General features: G+C 42.4%; 1 protein-coding gene across 4 annotated transcripts in view; it reads right to left on the bottom strand.

Annotated features, from left to right (window-relative positions):
• Window positions 1-1,588: 1,588 nt before the first annotated feature.
• RSPH3 (radial spoke head 3 homolog) overlaps window positions 1,589-20,795 on the bottom strand; it is a 29,158-nt gene continuing 9,951 nt past the window's right edge. Inside the window, exons 6-9 of one of the 4 annotated variants that reach the window (XR_003093642.1) lie at window positions 17,182-17,344; window positions 12,383-12,469; window positions 10,225-10,484; window positions 1,589-2,158 (exon numbers count right to left, since the gene is read on the bottom strand). Coding sequence is in view for 3 of the 4 variants with exons in the window: in XM_014519117.2 (XP_014374603.1) it covers window positions 10,291-10,484; window positions 12,383-12,469; window positions 17,182-17,344 (444 nt within the window). In the remaining variant the exon portion in view is untranslated. Of the gene's footprint in view, window positions 2,159-7,178; window positions 7,510-8,425; window positions 10,485-12,382; window positions 12,470-17,181; window positions 17,345-20,795 lie in introns of those variants that run through there. The other 3 variants (XM_025202010.1, XM_025202009.1, XM_014519117.2) reach the window with 3 other exon arrangements.

The raw sequence follows: 20,795 nt of genomic DNA, 5'->3' as shown, positions 1-20,795 counted from the left end.
AGTGCTACGCTGGTTAGCACTACAGATGAAAGGGACTTGGGGGTCATGATTGACCACAAGATGAACATGAGCCTTCAGTGTGATGCTGCAGCTAGTAAAGCGAGCAAAATGCTGGCTTGCATCCATAGATGCTTCTCAAGCAAATCCCGGGACATCATTCTCCTGTTGTACTAGGCCTTGGTGAAGCCGCAGCTGGAGTACTGCATCCAGTTTTGGGCTCCACAATTTACAAAGGATGTGGAGAAGCTTGAGAGAGTGCAGAGGAGAGCCAAGCGCATGATCAGAGGTCAGGAAAACAGGCCTTATGATGAGAGGCTGAGAGCCATGGGACTCTTCAGCCTGGAAAAACGCAGGCCCTGATGGCCACCTATAAGTTTATCGGGGTGCTCATCAGGATCTGGGGGAACATCTGTTCACCAGAGCGCCCCAAGGGATGACAAGATTGAACGGTCACAAACTCCGCCATGACCGATTCAGGCTGGACATAAGAAAGAACTTCTTCACTGTCCGAGCCCCCAAGGTTTGGAATAGACTGCCACCGGAGGCGGTTCAAGCACCCACTTTGAACACCTTCAAGACACATTTGGATGCTTATTTTGCTGGGATCCTATGATCCCTGCTGACTTCCTGCCCCTGGGGCAGGGGGCTGGACTCGATGATCCTCCGGGGTCCCTTCCAGCCCAAATGTCTATGCAATCTATGAAGCACATGACCTCGCTACTACAAAAGACCATACACAAAGTAAAGTCTGTTTCCATCCAGGTATTCTAGCTTGGGCTATGATCTCTTTACCAAATGGCTCCTTTACCAACAGGTAATCCCTTAACAGTCACTACTGCAGGCCTCTAACACTACTGGTTGTGAATGTTAGGTGAGATACAGATGCCTATATGCATGATGTCTGGAATGACAGAGTATAGCTGCTGGAACTAGACAAATAAGGTAAAGAACCTGTTTTAATGAATTCATTTAAAATCTGATCATGTACTTTTCAAAACCATATTTTTTGATATTTTAACAGCACCTGTTTGCAGAAAGTATATTTCTAACCAAATATGAATATTTTTGGTAGGAATGGATAAATTAAAGAATTTTCAATCAGTCAGAGAAGGGTAGCTGTCAGGCTGGCTGAAGTTACAAATATGTTCCTGTTCTACTCAACAGCTACACACCAAAAAAATTCAGAAAGAACCATTATAATCTACTTTAAACACATTTTTAAATATATCCCATCCATGTGGAGAGATGTGAATGTTCACTGTATTCACTTCGTAATTATCATTAAACCACTATAGGATGGAAACTGTTGATGTTAATGATCTGGAGCTTTAGCTAACAGAGCTGTTAGTAGTAGTAGACATCTGTTTGTCTAGCAAGACAAAAGAGTTACGCCAAGCTTGCTGAATGTAATCCTTGCTTGTATTTGCAAACACTAATGACGCAGAAATGTTACTGTACCATACAACTGATTGCCTAGGAAAAACAAAGTATGGGCTGCAATTTTCATGTAACTTTTCAAAAATATGTAATTGTAGGAGACAAAAACAAGCACCATTGAATAAGTTGCCCCAGGCCAACCTTATTGGAGTATTTGGATATTTTATTAGCATTACAACCACATAAACAAGCAAACTCTTGTGACAGTGTATTTTTTCAAAAGTACCATTGTTTTAACCCATGTCAGAAATACATCTTTTAGAGCTGACTGAATTTGCTCTGTTTTCTACATACATGCACGCAAGCTCATATTACAGCTGCTTATTAGACTAATGCAAAATGGACTTCAACTCTAATGTTATGTGAGGATAAGATGTAATATACCAGCTTCAGAATTTCTTTACCAGAAGGGTATAGGAGGGCCTTTCTATAAACCAATGTTCCCAACATATTTAAATGAATACAGTTGAATTCATCAGCTCATTTTATAGTAATTCAAGTATGAAAAGGATTAATACCAAAGCCTATTTACAAGTATAATCATGAAGAAATCCTCCAAGTAAAACTTTCTAATAAAGAAAGCACAGAGCAAAAATAAAAAATTTTTTGTTGATTGCCTACCCCTTGCGACAATTTCCAAAACAAACTATCAGTTCAATATTGGTAGCTTGGATCTTTTCACAAATGATCAACAGCAATCTTCTTATCTATAGGAAGTACCCTGTAAAGATATTATAAGATTAATAAAAATAAATGTATATTAACAAGAAAATTCTAGCAAAGAATTTTAAGCCCCTAGACAAGTTTTAATGTATAAAGTCCCAACATTTTTTTCATGTAGGAAAAGATAGATAAAGGCTGACTTATTCGAAGTCACTGGAGATTGTTACATCAAAATCAGAAGCTAAAAACAGGGTGAAATCACTGACCCACTGAAATCAATGGTAAAATTCCTACTGACTTAGTTGAAGCCAGGATTTTATTACAGGACTTGTGATCCCAGAAGAAAGTATTCTGTCATTTAAAAAGGTCCAGATAAATATATATAGTAAACTCTGATATAACTTCAAATATGTGACAGACTTACTATAATGTTTTTAAGAAACTGGAGATAATTGGAAAACATAACATTATACATTGATTTATTGGAGATGACTTAAAACATGAGGGGAGTTTACTGAAAGATAGACAGAAAGATTACCCACATCTCTGCTGTCAATTTTGATCTCAGATACCTAGTACATAGAGCTGAGCAGTCTGTGAAGTGGCATGGGCTCAAATATGAAATAATGAAAACTATGGCAGACTACATACATGGTGTTGATCCCTTATTTTTGGCTGCTTAAAAATAAAAGGTAGCTAAAATCCAGTACACGGTCCAGTATCATTTTCCCACGTAGGCAAGTTGCTCCAAGTATGTTGGGCCAAATCCAGGTTAGTAAAGTAGAGACCTAAATGGGATTCAGGTGGAATTGATGGACCTGAATCTCAAAAAGCAATACAGTGAACACAAAAAATCCTTAGGTGTCTATATTCATTTAGTGCCTATTTTTTCCCTGGATCCTTAGTCGTGTAGACTTAGACTTTCCAGAATGCACAAAAGCACCCCAGTTTGAGCAGCCAGGCATTTTAATTGCCACAGCTGCTCTTGTGTGATCTACAGTGGAGCAGGAGAACCACATTAAGTCCACCAGACTCTTAGCAGAGGTCTGATTTGTTAGGTGTGCTTCAAAACATGCCTAGCTCACACTACCAGCATTGAGTTTAATGAAGAACACAGGACTCGTGGCCACTGTAACTTGTAAAAACACAGCAAGAGGAATCGATGTGCATCTTGAAACCTTACTAAGGGGGCATGAATGAACCATCCTGATGTGCAGGAAGACTAGCAAGTATGGCAGAAGACCAACTTGGCTTAGCAGGGAACTCTTCAATGAGCTAAAACACAAAAAAGGAAGCTTACAAGAAGTGGAAACTTGGACAAACTACCAGGGAAGAGTATAAGAGTATTGCTCGGGCATGCAGGAATGAAACTGAGAAGGCCAAGGTACAATTGGCCTTGAATCTAACAAGGGATGTGAAGGGTAACAAGAAGGGTTTTACATGTAAGTCAGCAACAAAAGGAAGATCAGGGAAAGTCTGGGTCCCTTAGTGAATGGGGGAGGCAACCTAGTAACAGATGATGTGGGAAAGGCTGAAGTACACAATGCCTTTTTTCCTCAGTTTTCACAGGGAAGGTCAGCTCCTAGACTACTGCACCTGGCAGCACAGTTTGGGGAGGAAGGTGAGCAGCTGACAGTGATGAAAGAACAGGTTAGGGACTATTTAGAAAAGCTGGATGTGTACCAGCATGATGGTGCTGAGGATGTTGGCCAATGTGATTGTAGAGCTGCTGGCTATTGTCTTCAAAACCTTTTGACAATTGGAAGAGGTCCTGGATAACTGGAAAAGGGCAAATATAGTGCCCATCTTTAAAGACAGGGAAGAAGGAAGATCCAGGGAATTACAGATCAGTCAGCCTCACCTCTGTCTTTGCTAAAATCATGGAGTATGTCCTCAAGGAATCCATTTTTAAGCACTTGGAAGACAAGAAGGTGATTAGGAACAGTCAGCAAGATTCACCAAGGGCAAGTCATGCCTGGCCAACCTGATTACCTCCCATGATGACATGACTAGCTCTGAGGATGTGGGGAGAGCACTGGATGTGATATACCTTGACTTTAGCAAGGCTTTTGATACAGTCTCCCACAATATTCTTGTAAACAAGTTAAGGAAGCATGGGTTGGATGAATGGACTGTAAAGTGGATAGAAAACCAGCTGGATCATTGGGCTCAGAGAGTAGTAATTAATTGCTCGATGTCTAGTTGGCAGACAATATCAAGTGGAATGCCCCAGGGGTTGGTCCTGAGGCTGGTTTTGTTCAATATCTTCATGAACGATCTCAAAGATGGGATGGAGTACACCCTCACCAAGTCTGCAGATGACACCAAGGTGGGGGGAATAGTAGATATGCTGGAGAGTAGGGCTAGAATTCAGAGAGACCTCAACAAATTGGAGAATTGGACCACAAAAAATCTCATGAGATTCAATAAGGAAAAGTGCAAAGTTCTGCACTTAGGACAGTACAATCCCATGCACCAGTATAGGCTGGGGACTGACTGGCTAAGCATCAGCTTTGCAGAAAATGACCTGGAGGTTACAGTGGACAATAAGTTGAATATGAGTCAACACTGTGCCCTAGTGAAGAAGGCTAATGGCATACCAGCATGCCAGTAGAGTGAGGGAAGTGACTGTTCCCCTCTATTTGTCACTGGTGAAACCATATCTCAACTGCTGTGTCCACTTTTGGGCCCCTCATTACAGAGAGGATTTCATAGATTTCATAGACATCAGGGCTGGAAGGGACCTCGGAAGATCATCGAGTCCAGCCCCCCGCCCAAAGGGCAGGAAGTCAGCTGGGGTCATAGGATCCCAGCAAGATAAGCATCCAGTTTCATCTTGAAGGTGTTCAATGAAGGCGCTTGAACCACCTCCAGTGGCAGGCTGTTCCAGACCTTGGGGGCTCGGACAGTAAAGAAATTCTTCCTTATGTCCAGCCTGAAACGATCTTGAAGTAGTTTGTGACCATTCGACCTCGTCATCCCTTGGGGCGCTCTGGCAGGCTAAAGAGTCCCAGGGCTCTCAGCCTGTCATCGTAGGGTCTGCTTCCCTGACCTCTGATCATGCGCGTGGCTCTTCTCTGGACTCTCTCAAGCTTCTCCACATCCTTTTTGAATTGTGGAGCCCAAAACTGGACACAGTACTCCAGCTGCGGCCTCACTAAGGCCGAGTACAGGGGGAGAATGACGTCCCGGGATTTGCTTGAGAAGCATCTATGGATGCAAGCCAGCGTTTTGGTCGCTTTACTAGCCGCCGCATCGCATTGCAGGCTCATGTTCATCTTGTGGTCAATGATGACCCCCAAGTCTCTTTCTTCCATAGCGCTAGCCAACATAGCACTGCCGCGCCTATAAGGATGCTGCGGGTTTTTTTCCCCAAGGTGGAGAACCTTGCATTTATCGGCATTGAACACCATCAGATTCTCGTCCGCCCACTTGCTGAGCCTGTCCAGGTCAGCCTGGATAACCTGCCTGTCCTCTGGTGTGGATGCTTTGCCCCAAAGTTTGGTGTCATCGGCGAACTTGGCCAGTCCGCTTCTGACTCCAGTGTCCACATCATTAATGAAGATGTTGAACAGTATGGGTCCAAGGATGAGGGCAAGTTGGAGAGAATCCAGTGGTAGGCAATGGAAGTGGTTAGAGGCCTGAGGAACATGATTTAGGACGAGAGGCTGAGGGAAATGGGCTTATTTAATCTGGAGAAGGGAGGATTTATTAACAGCCTTCAACTACTTGAAAGGTAGTTACAAAGAAGATGGAGCCAGACTGTTCTCAGTGGTAGCAGATGACAGAACAAGGAGCAATGGTCTCAAGTTGCAGCAAGGGAAGTTTAGGTTAGATATTAGGAAAAAGTTTCTCACGAGGAGGGTAGTAAGGCACTGGAACAGGTTACCCAGAGAGGTTGTGGAAACTTCACTTAGAGACTTTAAATACCCAGATAGACAAACCTTAGCTAGGATATTATAGTTGGGGACAGTCCTCCTTTGAGCAAAGGTTTGGACTAGATGACCTCCTGAAGTCCATTCCAGTCCTAAATTTCTATGATTCTATGATCTTTTGCAAAACAGCCTTCTGCCCAGGAAGCAAAGACAAGTGCTCTTAAAGACACCCCTCTTAAAGCTTAGCCTTCTTAGGCTAAGAAGATTATAATGCACCACTTTCCAGGAGTTGCCCCAACTAGCAGGCTATTGCTTAGTTTGGGTTGGGAGGGTCCCTATCCACCACTCCTGGCAATGCTGGATCAATGACAACAAGAATGCAAGTCACAGAGCCAGAAGGGGAGCAAGGGAGAAGGAGCCTGATTGTGCAGTCATTCCTGTGGCAGGAAATCTCCAATTCTTGTCCCTGATCCCTGGACTAGCTATGCACATTACAGAGTCAATGTTTAAAAAACAGAAATTACCCTGAGAAAAGGGACCATAGCCCACGACTTCACTCTCCCAGGGGAGTGCCCTTCTCTGTAGGCTATGGGGTCAGGCTTGCTTTCGCTCATTCTCCTTCAGGTTCCAAGAATCTTGGCTTAGCTTTAAGAGGGGTGACGTGTACCCATATTGAGACTACTGCTTAGAGAGCTCTATCTCCTGGGAGGGGGAGATGTGGTTATGAATCTGATTTGTCTAGGGCAACTTAAAACTCACTTCCTGGGTCAATGGTGTATTAGGCCATTACGTGAGCAGTGGGTATTGCCACAAGTCATTTAGGTAATCACCTTCAGATGAGGCTGCTCTGGGTCCCAAGTGTGTAGACCTGATTCATGCCCTTAAGATCCAGAATGGGGCAAGAGTTCAGACTCAGTACTGAGTGGGCACATCCACCTGTTCATTAATGTGCCATAGTTACTGCACATTAAGTTTAGTACTTGGTTAACCAAGTGCTAAATCAATGTGCTGGAACTTGTGCTACTGAGCAGTAGTGCCGGCTCACGGATTTTTAGTGACACTTACTGTACAGTAGTTGAATACTACTGCACAGTAGCATATTAGCACATTTTTTGCCTGGCATGCTACTGTGCAGTGTTATTAGGCTACTGTGCAGTTAAGCGTCTTGTGTTGATGTGCCCAGTGTTTCCTATTGGATAGCTCTAAGTGCCTCCCTGCCCAATGCTTAGGGTACGCTTTTATATTACATAATGAATAATACTGCATTTTCTATTAGCATTTTATTTTTAAGATCTTGTTTTTAGATCTGGGCCTGGCAGACTGGTCTCTGTATACAGCACCATTGAGAAAAGATGCAAAAGAACAGTTTTGTCAAGGTGGGGCTATTTTCATCGGCAAAGTTAATAATTAAGCAGCTCTGTTGCAATGGAACACAGAGGTTTGAAGAGGCACTGTTCCACTCCGAATGTTGGCACTTCAATCAGTACGTGCCAGGTACATGTGGCAGCAGCACAGGCGTATTTGGCGTCAGTACCTGGAATGTTTAACAATGAATCAACAGGATGGCACAATTAACAAGAAAACCTCAGTGAGACCTTAGACTGTGGTTTTAAGCCTGTCACTGCTGTGTAAGGTGGGGAGAGAGAGGAAAAGAAGACATTTTCAGAGGCAGACACTGATTCTGAAATCTTAGTGAACAGCCCCATTGTACCATTTTTTGAGGGGCATTTTGCTCTCTCCCCAGAATTCTATGAGTCTGATCTGTACTACTCCTGTAGAGAAGGAATGCAGTGCTCTTGTTTGTGCATCAGACAGGAAAGGGCCAGAATTGTGGTTAGGCCCTTCCTAGCATGTTCCTTGTATCCTCACCCTCCCCAGCTCCTGCTACAGCCATATTTGTTTGTTAGGACTGGGAATGTAGAACTTCACCAAAAATTCATCTACAGAATTTTCCTATTAGACCTGAGGGTATCAAAGTGATATTTCACTCCTTCCTGACTGGAACACATCAAAACATTTAACAAAGGTTCCTTATACCAACCCTAACATTATTCACCCAGGGCTATATATTTAGGGAGGAGGGTCTGTCATTGTCGATTTATGATCTAAATCCTTGAAGATTCTGGCAAAACTCTCACACAACTTGATATGAAGGATTTTACCTAGATTCAATATATACTCTATATGACAAATGCTGAAATAATGTGCAAGCAGATTCAACCGCCCACAGAAGCTTTGGAAGCTACAAACAGTAGGTGTGAATGCAAGTATGCATATGTGAGAAAAACTTTTAACAAAAGGTACAATACATTTTGCTTGCAATGGTATCACTGACATCTAGTGGTAAATCAGAGTAAATTCAATTTACCCTTTGAAAGGACATATATTATAAATTAAGACCCTAATCCCTGATCAAATAATATGACAGCACTTACATTTTCATATATATTTTTATTTATGACAAAAACATTAAACATTGAGACACAGACGTAATTAACTTTTCCTTACTAGTTTAAACTGAGCTTAATAATTTTTTTTGTCCTCTATGTGCACGTCCCCACATGCGTCCACGTAGTTTGCGGCGCCTCAAAGCTGTTTTTGAGGCGCATGGCACACATGGCACACTTGCGCCCATTTACTGCATGGGAAATAAGCAGCATGGTGAGTTTTCTTGACACTGGGAGATCCTGGTGTCAAAAAAAAAGCCTACTGCTAAAAAATTTGGTGTGGCATACATAGCAGCAAACTGGAGCCTGGCTGGTGGCCAGGCTCTGAGTGGCACCACTGCTGCCCCACCAAGCCAGGACCCGTTGCTGTCCTGGGAGGTACAAATATGTGCTGCTGCTATTTGTCCTGTGGGAAATGCATGCCCCTGCACACGTGTGTTTGTGGGGATGCACCCTACCTGTTCTGAAAAAAACTATCAATGAGAATTAAATTGACTACCATATACATTAGGAATTCTAGTAATTTCCCTGTGTATCTAATCAGAAGCATATTAAAACTTAACGTTTGACACCCAGCATTTTAAAATTCAGCCTTCGTATTCCTAGAGAATTCTTTGATGGTATTCTGTTTTTAGAGGAGTATACAATGTTTTAGAAGCCAAAACAAACAGGATAAAGAGCTATGTTGTGTCTCCAAAATGGAATGGAGTGAATGTGGTATTTACATTTGGTGGTTGATGTTTTTTTTAAAAAGAAAATAAAGAGATCCTAGTTCTGAGACTGAAAATATCAGCAGGTTGCTCCGTAAAGCATGACATCTGCTAAGAATATTAATGTGCAGTTAAGGCAAGTCAGTATTATGAAAGGACAACAGTGCTGCTATGAGGAATGACAGTTGTGCCACACAGACTACCTCCCAAGATGGGTGTAATATAGCTAAACTAGTGTGGCACTGGGTGCCTAGCGATAAACTCGCTTTCTCAGTGTCATAATAACACAGCTACATAACATCTGGTTTGGGTGGTAGCACTGAGGAAGCAGCCCTGGCATGCTTTTTAGGAGTACATCCTAGTGTGGTCCTTGGCAGTAAACATGTGCCTTCAACATCCTTTCCCTTCCCTTTGAAGTATGGAGTGTGAAACAGTGCAACCTTTCAAGTTAAAGGACCTACAGTTCTGTAGTGCCTGTATGGAAATTCAACTTCACTCACAGCCTTCTCTTTTTTAAGACTATAACACACCTGGGTTCTTGTGTCATCAAATTAGCATTAAAAATTGTTTTAGGCTATATTTATTCAGTAGCGTAATTAGGGTAGGGCAAGCAGGGCAGCAGTCCTGGGCGCTATGAGAAGGCACCAGAATCCCCCTCTCTCCTCCACTGAGAGTCTTTGCTGCTCCTGCCCCACCATAGGAGCTGGGCAGCGCAGTGCTGCAATGAAGCAGTGTATCTGCAGGTGGAGGGCAAGTGGGGCAAAGACTCCACCGAGGGTCTTTGCTAGAACAGGTGCAGCCCTGCACACAATATGTATGTATCTGGGAGGAAGGGGCAGTGAATGGGGCACCAAGACTGGCTCCCAGGGAGCCTGACTGCAGGGCTGCTGCCACTGGAGTAGCAGCAGTAGCCCAAGCAAGTAAACTTCTCTTCAATTTATCCACACCCTGCTCCCCTCTCCAAATCTACAGTGGTTGTCATATGCTCACCCCCTCTCCCTGCACCCTGGGCACTCACTGAGCTTGCTACACCTCTGTACTTATTATTTGGTATCCTTTGACAAGGGAACATCTGCAGGTAGCCATTAATACCTCTTTCTTTGCTGAGATCCATGGTTTATTTGCCAATACCTGATTACCAGATGTTTGGTTTGGTCATCACTTGGTTTCAGGTTCCTGAGTTTCTGTTTGATGTGACATGTTTAGCTGAACAGAGGTTTGACATGATGATACCTGAGCAGATGCTTGATCTGCCTGACCAAAAACTTCTGTGTGTCCAGAAACTTTTGCCTGTGAAGTGTTTGCCTGATCAAATGCATCCAACCTCTTTTCAACCACCACACGAATCAAGGCTGAAATGAAAGTAGTAGTTGTTACTAAACAGCAGAACAGGAGAAGTGAAAGCAGAACAAAACTGAACCAATAAAAGATGGTTGTTAAATTGCAGCTCTATAATCAAGGCTGAATTGAGTTTTGCACTTCAAGGAGGGATTCATCCTCACTGTTGTGAAGGATGCAGTATATTCTCCTTTGAACTGTAACACTAACTCTTTGAGCAAATGATACATTTGCTAGGAACTTACAAGGAATTCCATTAATTAGTTTTTGAGTTGAAATTAATTAAGAATGGATCCAATAAGAAATGAAGGATTCTATTTGACCTTCTTTTTTTGTACCAAACGGTCCAGTTCACACATTGTCTTTCACCACAAAAGAACTGCAAAGCACTGATTTTTAGAAGTTTCTTAAAAGAACAGATCTACTCAACTGTAAAATAGGAGGGTGAAAACTAGTATAAGTATGGAAATGAAGAGGGCAGGATGACTAAGCTATTGGTAAGCCTGTTTAACAAGTCAGCATGCTCCAGTCAGTGCTGTCCAAAGTGGCCCAAAGCAGCCAGAACATACTGGGCCTAAAGTTAAATTAAGTTAAACTACATTATATTAAAGACAGATATAGGGGGGCAATACATGCCTGCCAGGTATTAAATTATCACATTGTAACAGTCTCTCTGGGGGGGCTGTTTAGTGTTCAGATGCGACCATTTTAATAATTAAAAAAAAACAGGTAAGGAAATTACCACTCAAGAACTCTGTTGAGTGAAAGTAATTTAGAACAAAATAACTAACAGAGCAGTTGTAATTATCTAAAAATATAAGAAAATATGGAGGTAAGGTTAAATTTAAAAGATATCTAAACAGAAAGGAATGCACAGACACTCAGGTAACATCATTCTGACATTTGAAAAAAAAAAGGAACACGAATGAAGATTTTATGTGAGTTTAAAAATCAATTTAATCTAATCTGGGACTACAGATACTGATATGGATTCGTCATAAGTGTGTGTTTATTTTCAGATATCACTACTGATAGTTAGGTTTGTCTGTGCAGTTCAATAGCAGCCTATATAGCTCAGCTTTTTTAAATGATCCGAACTTTAATGAGTCACTCAGCAAGGATACTTTTACTGACTGCTGAGGTGCCAAGCAGTTACCTCTATGAAATATCTGACTGGTTAACATTTTTCCAGAATACTTATTCAATTATAAAATAAAAACTAGAAACTTATGATTGTTTGACGTTTCAGCCAATTATGGCCAAAGATTATTGTTTCCTTTTCTTGTTCGTTCATTTAGGATGAGCAGTTACTACACAGTTGGGGTAATTTACACATGTGAAATCAGAGGCCTTTTGTTACAGACAGATGGCCTTAAACAGTTTATGTGCTTTTCAAATTGAGGAACAAAAGATGCTTCTTTTCCTGAAACAGAAGCATAAACACAATGGGAGAATTCAATAAAAGACTACAGTTTGTCTTCCATGTAATAAATAAGGAATGAAAGCTATTAAAACAGGGAAAACAATTACCATTCATTAATGCTTTATGTCTACTAAATATATCCAATGCTTCTGGCAGAAGCATACCTCTGCTGGTAGTATTTAGTGTCTGGCAGAGGTCTGCCAGACACTAAATACTACCAGCAGAGGTTTGGTGTTGAATCAGGTCTGTTGTTTCTATTATTTCAGCTGAGCCACAATTACAAAACTGCAGCATAAAGTAAGCATGAAAATGTTCCAACAATAAAAAGGTTTTTAAAAAAAGGAAAATGGAAAAATATCATCCACCTCCTCACTTAACTCTCATTAAATAATTTGCTGCCTATTTCATAATAATCCTGCAGTTATTACATTAGTTTTCACTTAAAGAAATTAAGCAAGATAGTTTATATTTCATGACCTCGTAACTTACAATCAAGCATTGTTCTTCCCAGAATCTTCTTCTCCAATGTCTTTTCTACTTCTTCCATCAACCATGGAAGGAAATCCATCTCAATATCTTTAACATTTAGGAAAGGAAAACAAAAATATGTATTTTTATTAATGATAACTTATAAACTCTTGGGATATATTTTCTAGTTAATGTAAGGATGCTAGTCATAGATAAATGGAAAGCACAGAAGACGCTTGCCCTGTTAAAGCCTGATTTTACAAGAAGCTAAGGCCTAAATCCTCCTACTAATTTGGGAGTTAGGTTTCTATATAATTTCAGTCTCTCATCAACTGAGACTGATTTCAGAAGGGTGCTCAGATGTTGAGGGTGCTCAGTCCCTTGCAGGCTCAAGCCCCAAGTTAGAACTTGCATCTAATTAGGTGAAAAAGGTTGAACAATTGGGATAACAATAGTTTTGCTTTGAATATAAATGTATTCTGGTCTTTGGCCTGCCCAAAGTGTGTAATTCCTTCTAAGAAAGGATTAATGTGTGTGTGTAATTGTGTGTAAATAAATGTGTGTAATTTCCTTCTAATACCTGCTTATCCTGGTATTGCCAAGATCATCCAATTTTAGCAAAACAACTGGAAATCTTGTCCTATTTACATCTCTCGTAGTTTATACACCTACCCAGTGATTGGTGTTGTACAAAAACTAGTATTTTCAGGACCCAGGAAAAGTCATTATGTTGCAACATGATGGTTCAATGCGACTCAACACTGTGGTGCAATCACCTTGATAGCAAAGTCCTCTCACACACTGAAACCTTCAAAAGTATCAATTTCCCAGAGAAAAGTTAGCTGCATGCCATAGGAAGTGGCCTGTAGCTAATGTGCATGCAGAATTGTGCTTAAAACCTTAGGGATAACTTTTAAGTGGTCAATAATGACAGCAGTTGATTTACTGGAAGTGACCTTTAGAACAGGTTTCACTAACAAAATAAAAAACAACATTATAGAATCATACTCCTTGGACCAGAGAGCCTCTCTCTTCTTGTAACCTAGATGCCTCTACCTATCTGCAAGTAATCATAATAAATCTCAGAATGTGCTTCAAAAATAGGCACATCAAAGGGCTAACTAAATTCACAAGTGCAGTGCATGCGCGGTTACACTGACCTACAAGAAGAACAAAGGACAAGCACAAAGTTTGAGTTAAGCATGTGACTGTCAGCAGGTGACTTGGCTGGGATGATATAGTTGGAGATCATCCTGCTTTGAGCAGGAGTTTGGATTAGATCAGTGGTTCTTAACCCTTTTTGTACCAGGACCCACTTGTAAACATTAATGGTCAGACCCAACCCAGCGCCCCTCGTTCCTGACCTGCTACTCCCTGCCACCAGCCCCCAGACCCGCAGTGCGTGAGGCAGGGCAGGGCAGGGGTGTGTGGGGCAGGCGGGGATGTGTGTGGGGCATGGAGGGCCCCAAGCAGCCTTCTGCAGGCTGGAACTCTGTCAGCCTGCAAGGGAAAAGTTCTGGTTTCCCACATTTTTCTTTTTTAAAGGAGACTCCATTTTTAAAGTTTGTTTGTGACCCTTTCATATATTCTTGTGACCCATTTTTGGGTCGTGACCCACAGGTTGAGAAATGCTGGACTAGATGACCTTTTGAGGTCCCTTCCAACCCTAACTTTCTATGATTCTATAACTTATGAGGTCAAATTGTTAAGCTTGCTGGAATTATTATATGAGATGATAATAAAAATGTATTTCAAGTTTGAAATTCCAGTTCACTATTTAGAATTTTAAGCCAGATAGTCTTTTCATTCAATTCATATACACCTTAGGATTTTTGTTTTGAAGCAGCAAGCCAGAGCACTAAGATTTTGACAGTGTTTCTTATATATTTTTTTCATATTTTACTTATCTCATGCTTATCAGAACCATTCTCTTTTTATCATTAAGTAAATGCGCTATTTCTGAAGGGAGGAGTGACGGTACTATAGAACTATATCCTCTATCCCCAGAGGAATAATCTGAAGTGCAGTGCACAGTGCTCCATCAAAGTGACTAAAATCAGGAAGAATGGACCATTTCTAGAGCTTAGAAGGTGGTTTGTTTTGATGACTGCTCAGTTCTAGGCTAGTCTTTTTATACCAGGAAGTAAAAGTGATGGAATAACACTGGTTTGTTGAGGCCAAAGTATTTAATTTGAAAGATCTCTGCCATCATGAACTCCTGCTGGTGGGTCTTGCTTGGGGCTGGGAATGCTGGGAGCTGTTGGGTCCCTCATCTTGGGGCAAACACACTTGGCAAGTCTGCTGCAGGGCTGGGGACTATGCAAGCTGCTGATCCCTGACTTTAGGCAGTATGCTGGGACATCAGCTTTAGAGCCAAGAATCCTGTGACCTGGTCCCCTTGCAATTTTGGGGAGTTTCTGAATACCTAGAGATTGCTTCAGTCTGATTTTAACCGAAACAAAATGAAAAAAGAAAAGAAAAGAAATTTCTTGAAAACTGGAAGCCCTGACTTTCAGGCACTTGTCACTAGCAAAACTGGCACACAGTGGAATTGTTTTATTATGGAGGCCAACCTACTATAGCTCAGAGATTAGCAACTCATGCTATGTAAACCAAGGACATGCCATTGGAGGTTAGTGATATTGAGGGCCTAATTTTGTGTCAGAAAGCAGAAGCCTATATTCATGTGTACCTTTTCACACAGTACTTGATAAGCATGCCCTCTTTTGCATTCACAGAACTGTATAGACCTAATTCCTGGTAGAAACTCTGGCTCTCAGTTACCATGGACTGGGAATGGACCAGTGGCCTTATGATGAAGGGTTTCAAGAGTGATTGCAAATTCCTTCTAGTCTGTCTCCTCCTCCCTTTTCACATCCATCCCATATCTGAAGGTAGCTTTGTTATTGCAGTTAATTAGGAAGAAACAACTGAAGTTTCATTCTGAAGTTAGCTTCCACAGACGCTTCTTTTTAAAACAAGGTGGAATCCTAATGTTTCTGATACACTACAACAGTGACTATAGTTAGGCAGCCAGTTACAATCCAGCTATTTTCCAATGCTGTTTGTTTCTATCTACACATGATAAAGCAAGCTATAATAACCACATTAAGAAAACCATGTTACAGCTCTGATTTGATCAAGTCAGTTGTAAGATTATAACCAGGATGGGGTACTCAGCTGCCTAGATCAAGCCAAGTTATAACAGAGACTAAGCCACTGGAGGCCATCCACTTTGGCAGGCATGCCTGTACTCTTCCCCTACCTGATCTACTGCTCTGCTTTCTGTTCCTTGCCCTATGCTCCCTACCTGATCTATTGCTCTCATCTGTTGCATGCCACACAGAGGCTGGCCATGCCTCTGGTTGGCCAACCTTGACTAGGCACTATGTTATAAAACTACCCAAGGTACAGTAAATTTTGTAAGGTCAATGAGCCCGTATGTTATATAATATTCGACACACACATCCCTCAGAAATGGCAGCGAACATGTCTTCTGTTAAATGCAGTGATTTCAATGGCACAAGGAAGAAAAATAAATCATATGTATTTTTAACACCATTTTCCCTCTAGACCTATAATGGCAGGTTTGCCAAAATGTTTTACTTCCAAGGACTGGAAAGGTTAGATTTTGAAACCACATAATTGTTGTTGTTTTTTTTTAATAAGCTTTGAAACTTCCCAGGCCAAGCACGATTATATTTTAGATTTGAAAATTAGATTTTCTAATATAAAATCTTATTTGTGAAGGGAGCAGCTTGAATGGGAAGGCTAACTCTTATGGCGTCGGCAAAGAGGCTGAATGGTTCGCTGAACTGACTGGGCACTTGGCCATCCTTTTCAAGTTGTAATTACTGGACTTGATGACTGACCCCAGCTGCCAGAGAAAGATTATTATATCAGCAGGCTCCCTTCTTTGGAGTTCTTAGGTAAATTTTTGCAGCTCATGAAAGCAGCTGGCCTGCTAGCTCTGGAGACATTTTTTTCAAGAAGCACAAGATAGGTGTGGCAGTGACAGAGTTCTTGTGCCACAGAAGCCAAGTTTAGTGCCTCCCCTAACCCTGCACAATGAGAGCATGTGCAGGGGAACCAGGAGACTACTATCCCTCACCCTGCAGAAGCAGAAGAGATGAAGGGTCGGGAATGACAGGAGTGAGGAATTAAGCAGTTAGAGAGAGGCTGAGGCCAGATAGAAGAAACTGGTAATTTCTGACAGTCCCGTGACCTTAACTATATTTAAATTGGAAATCTAGCCAAGAAAAATTTTGTTTCTCATTTTAAGCTCGTTGGGATAGGGGCACCTTCTTGTTCTGTATTTGTACAGTATCCGACTCAGTGGGGTCCTGATACAGGACTGAGGCTCCTATGTACTACAGCAGTAAAAACAACAACACAACAGTAATATCAATATCATTACACCAACCAGTGCTTCCCCACTTTTAGAGTGCTACTGTATCACAACTACTACAGCTCAGGTCTACTTTTGCCCTGTGTCCTATCAAATTCTGCTTTTCACTTACATTAAGTTGTAAGCTTAAAATTCTCCAAATCTAGCGCTTTCCACTAAAAACAAAGATAAAAGCTCTTGCTGACACAAACATGATGCATTTGCATATGGGTGACCAGTAATGTTAGTTTTAGAAATGGTATTTTTTCTAAACTAACAATTTGCCCATTTACAAATATAAACAGTAAATGAAATGTAGTTTTATTATTTATATGTGTGTAACCAATAGTAAAGGATAAGAAAGGCTTTGTAAACTCGAGAGACACTGAGCGTTGCGGTTGTTTGAGTTGTGTAAGAAAAGGATTGTACCAACCTCTTTCTACAGGATCATAGAAATATCCACTCTCACGAAGGCTGCTGAAAACTGAAGGAATGAGATCAGCCAGGTAACATTGTGCAAAAGCCCGAGCTGCGATTTTCTCTGAAGTCTCCTTCTGCTTTTGCAGCACTTGTACCTGTTGGCGTTTCCGACGTTCCTGACAAAACAATGTTTGACTGTAAACTTTTTGGCTTTATTCCCTCTTCAAGTAAAATGTGTGAAGTGTGAAAATGTAAAATATGAAACTTTTAAAACAGGGACACATACTGTGGGCTGGCTATTTTTCCTAAAAACATGTAACTCACATTAATACTTATGGGATCTAGATACAAAAAATGAAGTCTAGAATCATATGCACTTCTTTTCAGAGTATCACAGGGCTCCAGACGTATGACTGAAGTTGCTCATGCTCTTTCCAATTTCAGGTTGAGTGAAGGATGTTTCCCTCACACATGACTCATTACAGAAGATAGTTGATAAATTAACTAGAATTACTGCAAACTCTCCAGCTCTTCTGAATTTAATGTCATGTGACATTACAGTTGAACATCATGTCATGTTAATGATGTACCATGGTGGTATAAGCATGGCAACATAATATAAGAGGATATCACTGTGATATCTTGATCTGCTCTCTAAGGGCATCTTTACATGTGCTCCCAGGGTGGGAGTGTGCGCTTTAATTAGAGAAGCTCTGAGAGCCGCTCTAATTAAAGTATCCGTAGCATCTCATGTATTCTGTATCCTGTGCTTTAAAATGGCAGCAGGGTCGCTTTAACTAAAGCTTGTTCAACAAGCTGTAGTTATAGTGCCCATGCCGCCATTTTGAAGTGCAAGGATGATGAATACATGAGACATAGAGGCTGCTGGAGAGCGCTAATTAACATGGTCCAGCAGGCTTGATTAATCAAGCCTGCTCTGACGTGCTATAATTACAGCACATTGGAGCAGCATCTCTGCGTGTTTACAAGCAACCTAAGGGTTTATAAACACTGTATGTGACTTGTTAATGGTTATATTTTATATACACATTATATAAATTAAATTAACAACAGGATTGTCAAGAAATTTACTCAGGAATGGCCTATGTGTGGATATATGCTTCTCCCAAAGAATTAAAAAGTCATTCCCTTTGATTTCCTGGCTTGAATGCCCAAGGAGCTCAGCAACCTGGTTTTCAACTAGCAGAGCAAAAAGCCAGGAAAAGAGAATAAAGATTCTGGTTAGTTGTCAAAGACAGTTTCCCTGACACCAAGGTTGATATATAGAATTTAAGGAGCTGGGGTAAAATAAGCTTATGATCAGAGGTAAGATAGACAAGCTTGTAGGCCTCCTTTTGTTTCAAACACCTTTCCTCTTATGCTTCACTTTGTTCAGTTTAAGACTGTTAAAGGTCATTGCATTTACTGTTGATTACATGTTCTGAATGGGAAGCACTATGGGTACCAAATTCAGTTGGATCAACCATATAAGTATGGTTGATACACCAGGTATAACTGTATCTGTATATGTACCCAGTCTACAAGTATATAAGGAACATGGGGGTTCCACTTAAGCCCTATGACCTTGACCAATTACATTTTTTGGATCTATGAGTCACCCCTTGAAAGTCAAAGTATCTCTGACACTTAAGGCAATCACTACAGGATCCAACCCCTTAAAAACGTTTAAGTCTAAAAAGACATTATTCAGGGTTTTGGTGTAAGCATTCTAAAAGAATAACACAAATGCCTACTCAGAATTTAATAACAAACACCATGGGTTGGATGCTCATATAAGTCATTAGGTACACACAAGCCATGTCTACACAAGATGTTTACTGTGCAGTAGCTTGTTACTACTGCACATTAGCGTTGATGGGCATAAACCATGATGCGATGCTACTACGCAGTAGCAATGAGCTACTACGCAGTAAGCATCAATAGGCAACCATGCTGGGCCACTACTGTGCAGTAACACTGGTTACTGTGTAGTCATTTAGTACTTAGTTATGCAAGTAACACCTGCACAGTGGGTGGCTCGTGTAGACGCACCCACAGAGCTTAAGAAAAGCCTGTGCATACTCAACATTCTATTACTGACAGCCTGAAAGGTTTCTTTTTAATTTTAGAGTACTGCAAGCATTAATTTAAGGGGCATCTCTATGAACCTCTCAAAATTAACTGCTTGACTAATTGTTGCATCACATACCTAAGGCAAAATAAGATTGGGTTAATCCCTATCTAGTAGAATGTTACTGTGAAGGGATTATTGTCACGGAGCACTGGGGTGCCCCGTGCCTAGAGAGGAGAAACTGCCAGGGAGAGAGAGCCCTGGCAGAGCATAACAAGCCCAGCTGAGTGTTGCCAGGGTAACGAGCCCAGCTGCGGGTTGCCAGGGCAACTAAGGGGAGCCAGCTGCCTGTAGGAGGCAGGGCCTGGCTCTTATAAAGCCCAGGGCTGAGGCCAGGCTGGCAGGTCCCTGCCAGCAGCTGGAGAGGCAGGAGCTCCCTCAGACAAGACATGGGAAGAAGCCTGACTTGCAAGTACAGCTCATGATAGCCCTGAGAGGATTGGGCACTATGGTTTAGCCAGGGGGCTTTATGTTTGTGTTACAGCCAGGAGGCTCTAGTTTATGTTCGGCTTACATATTAGACCGGAGGCTTGGGTGAGGCTGTAGGGGTTGGAGGAGGCCTCATAGGGACCCCATAGGGGCGGGGTGCCCTAGTGCCAGTGGAGGTGCAGCTTGCGTGCTAGTGGAGGCGCAATTGAGTGCAACCAGTGGGTTGCGGGTGGGGAAGAGAGACCCTGGATTGTGTGTGGGGTGCATAGACCCCAGCCCCGAGAGGGGCGTATTTGAGAAGACCTAGCGTGGGCATAGTGAGCCCCAAGGAGGGGGCGGCACTATTAGAAGTGCAACCAGTGGGTTGTGGGTGGGGAATTGAGACCCCGGATTGTGTGCAGGGTGCATAGACCCCAGCCCCGAGACGGGCGTATTTGAGGAGCCCCAAAGAGGGGGCAGCACTACTAGGCAGCCCAAGGCGGGCGCAAGGAGCCTGAGAGGGGCAATATAGGAGCCCAACAGGGCAATATATGAGAGGCCCAAGAGGGGCCAGACTGAGAAGCCCAGGATGGGCTTAGTGAGCCCGGTAATCGGCTAGCGCTGCAGGGAAAAACCCAGGACAAGGGCAGGGTGCTGCAGTGGACCCAAGGAAAGGGCAGCACTACTAGGCAGCCCAAGGCGGGCGCAAGGAGCCTGAGAGGGGCAATATAGGAGCCCAACAGGGCAATATATGAGAGGCCCAAGAGGGGCCAGACTGAGAAGCCCAGGATGGGCTTAGTGAGCCCGGTAATCGGCTAGCGCTGCAGGGAAAAACCCAGGACAAGGGCAGGGTGCTGCAGTGGACCCAAGGAAAGGGTTAGCAGCACAGTGCCCCAGAGAAGGACAGGGTGCTGCAGTGGTCCCCAAGGAAAGGGGATAGCAGCACAGCGTCCTGTAAAAGGGGAAGCAGCGCGGTGGGCCTGAGAGACCAGAGGCTCGAGATAAGAGTCCCAGGGCGGACAAGGGTCCCTGAGTGGGACAACACTGGAAGAGGCCCCAGAGAAGGGGGGCAGCATTTTAGGAGGCCC

This window comes from Alligator sinensis, unplaced genomic scaffold (assembly GCF_000455745.1).
Source record: "Alligator sinensis unplaced genomic scaffold, ASM45574v1 scaffold682_1, whole genome shotgun sequence".
Lineage (NCBI taxonomy): Eukaryota > Metazoa > Chordata > Crocodylia > Alligatoridae > Alligator > Alligator sinensis.
This window is presented reverse-complemented; position numbering and strand designations above follow the sequence as displayed.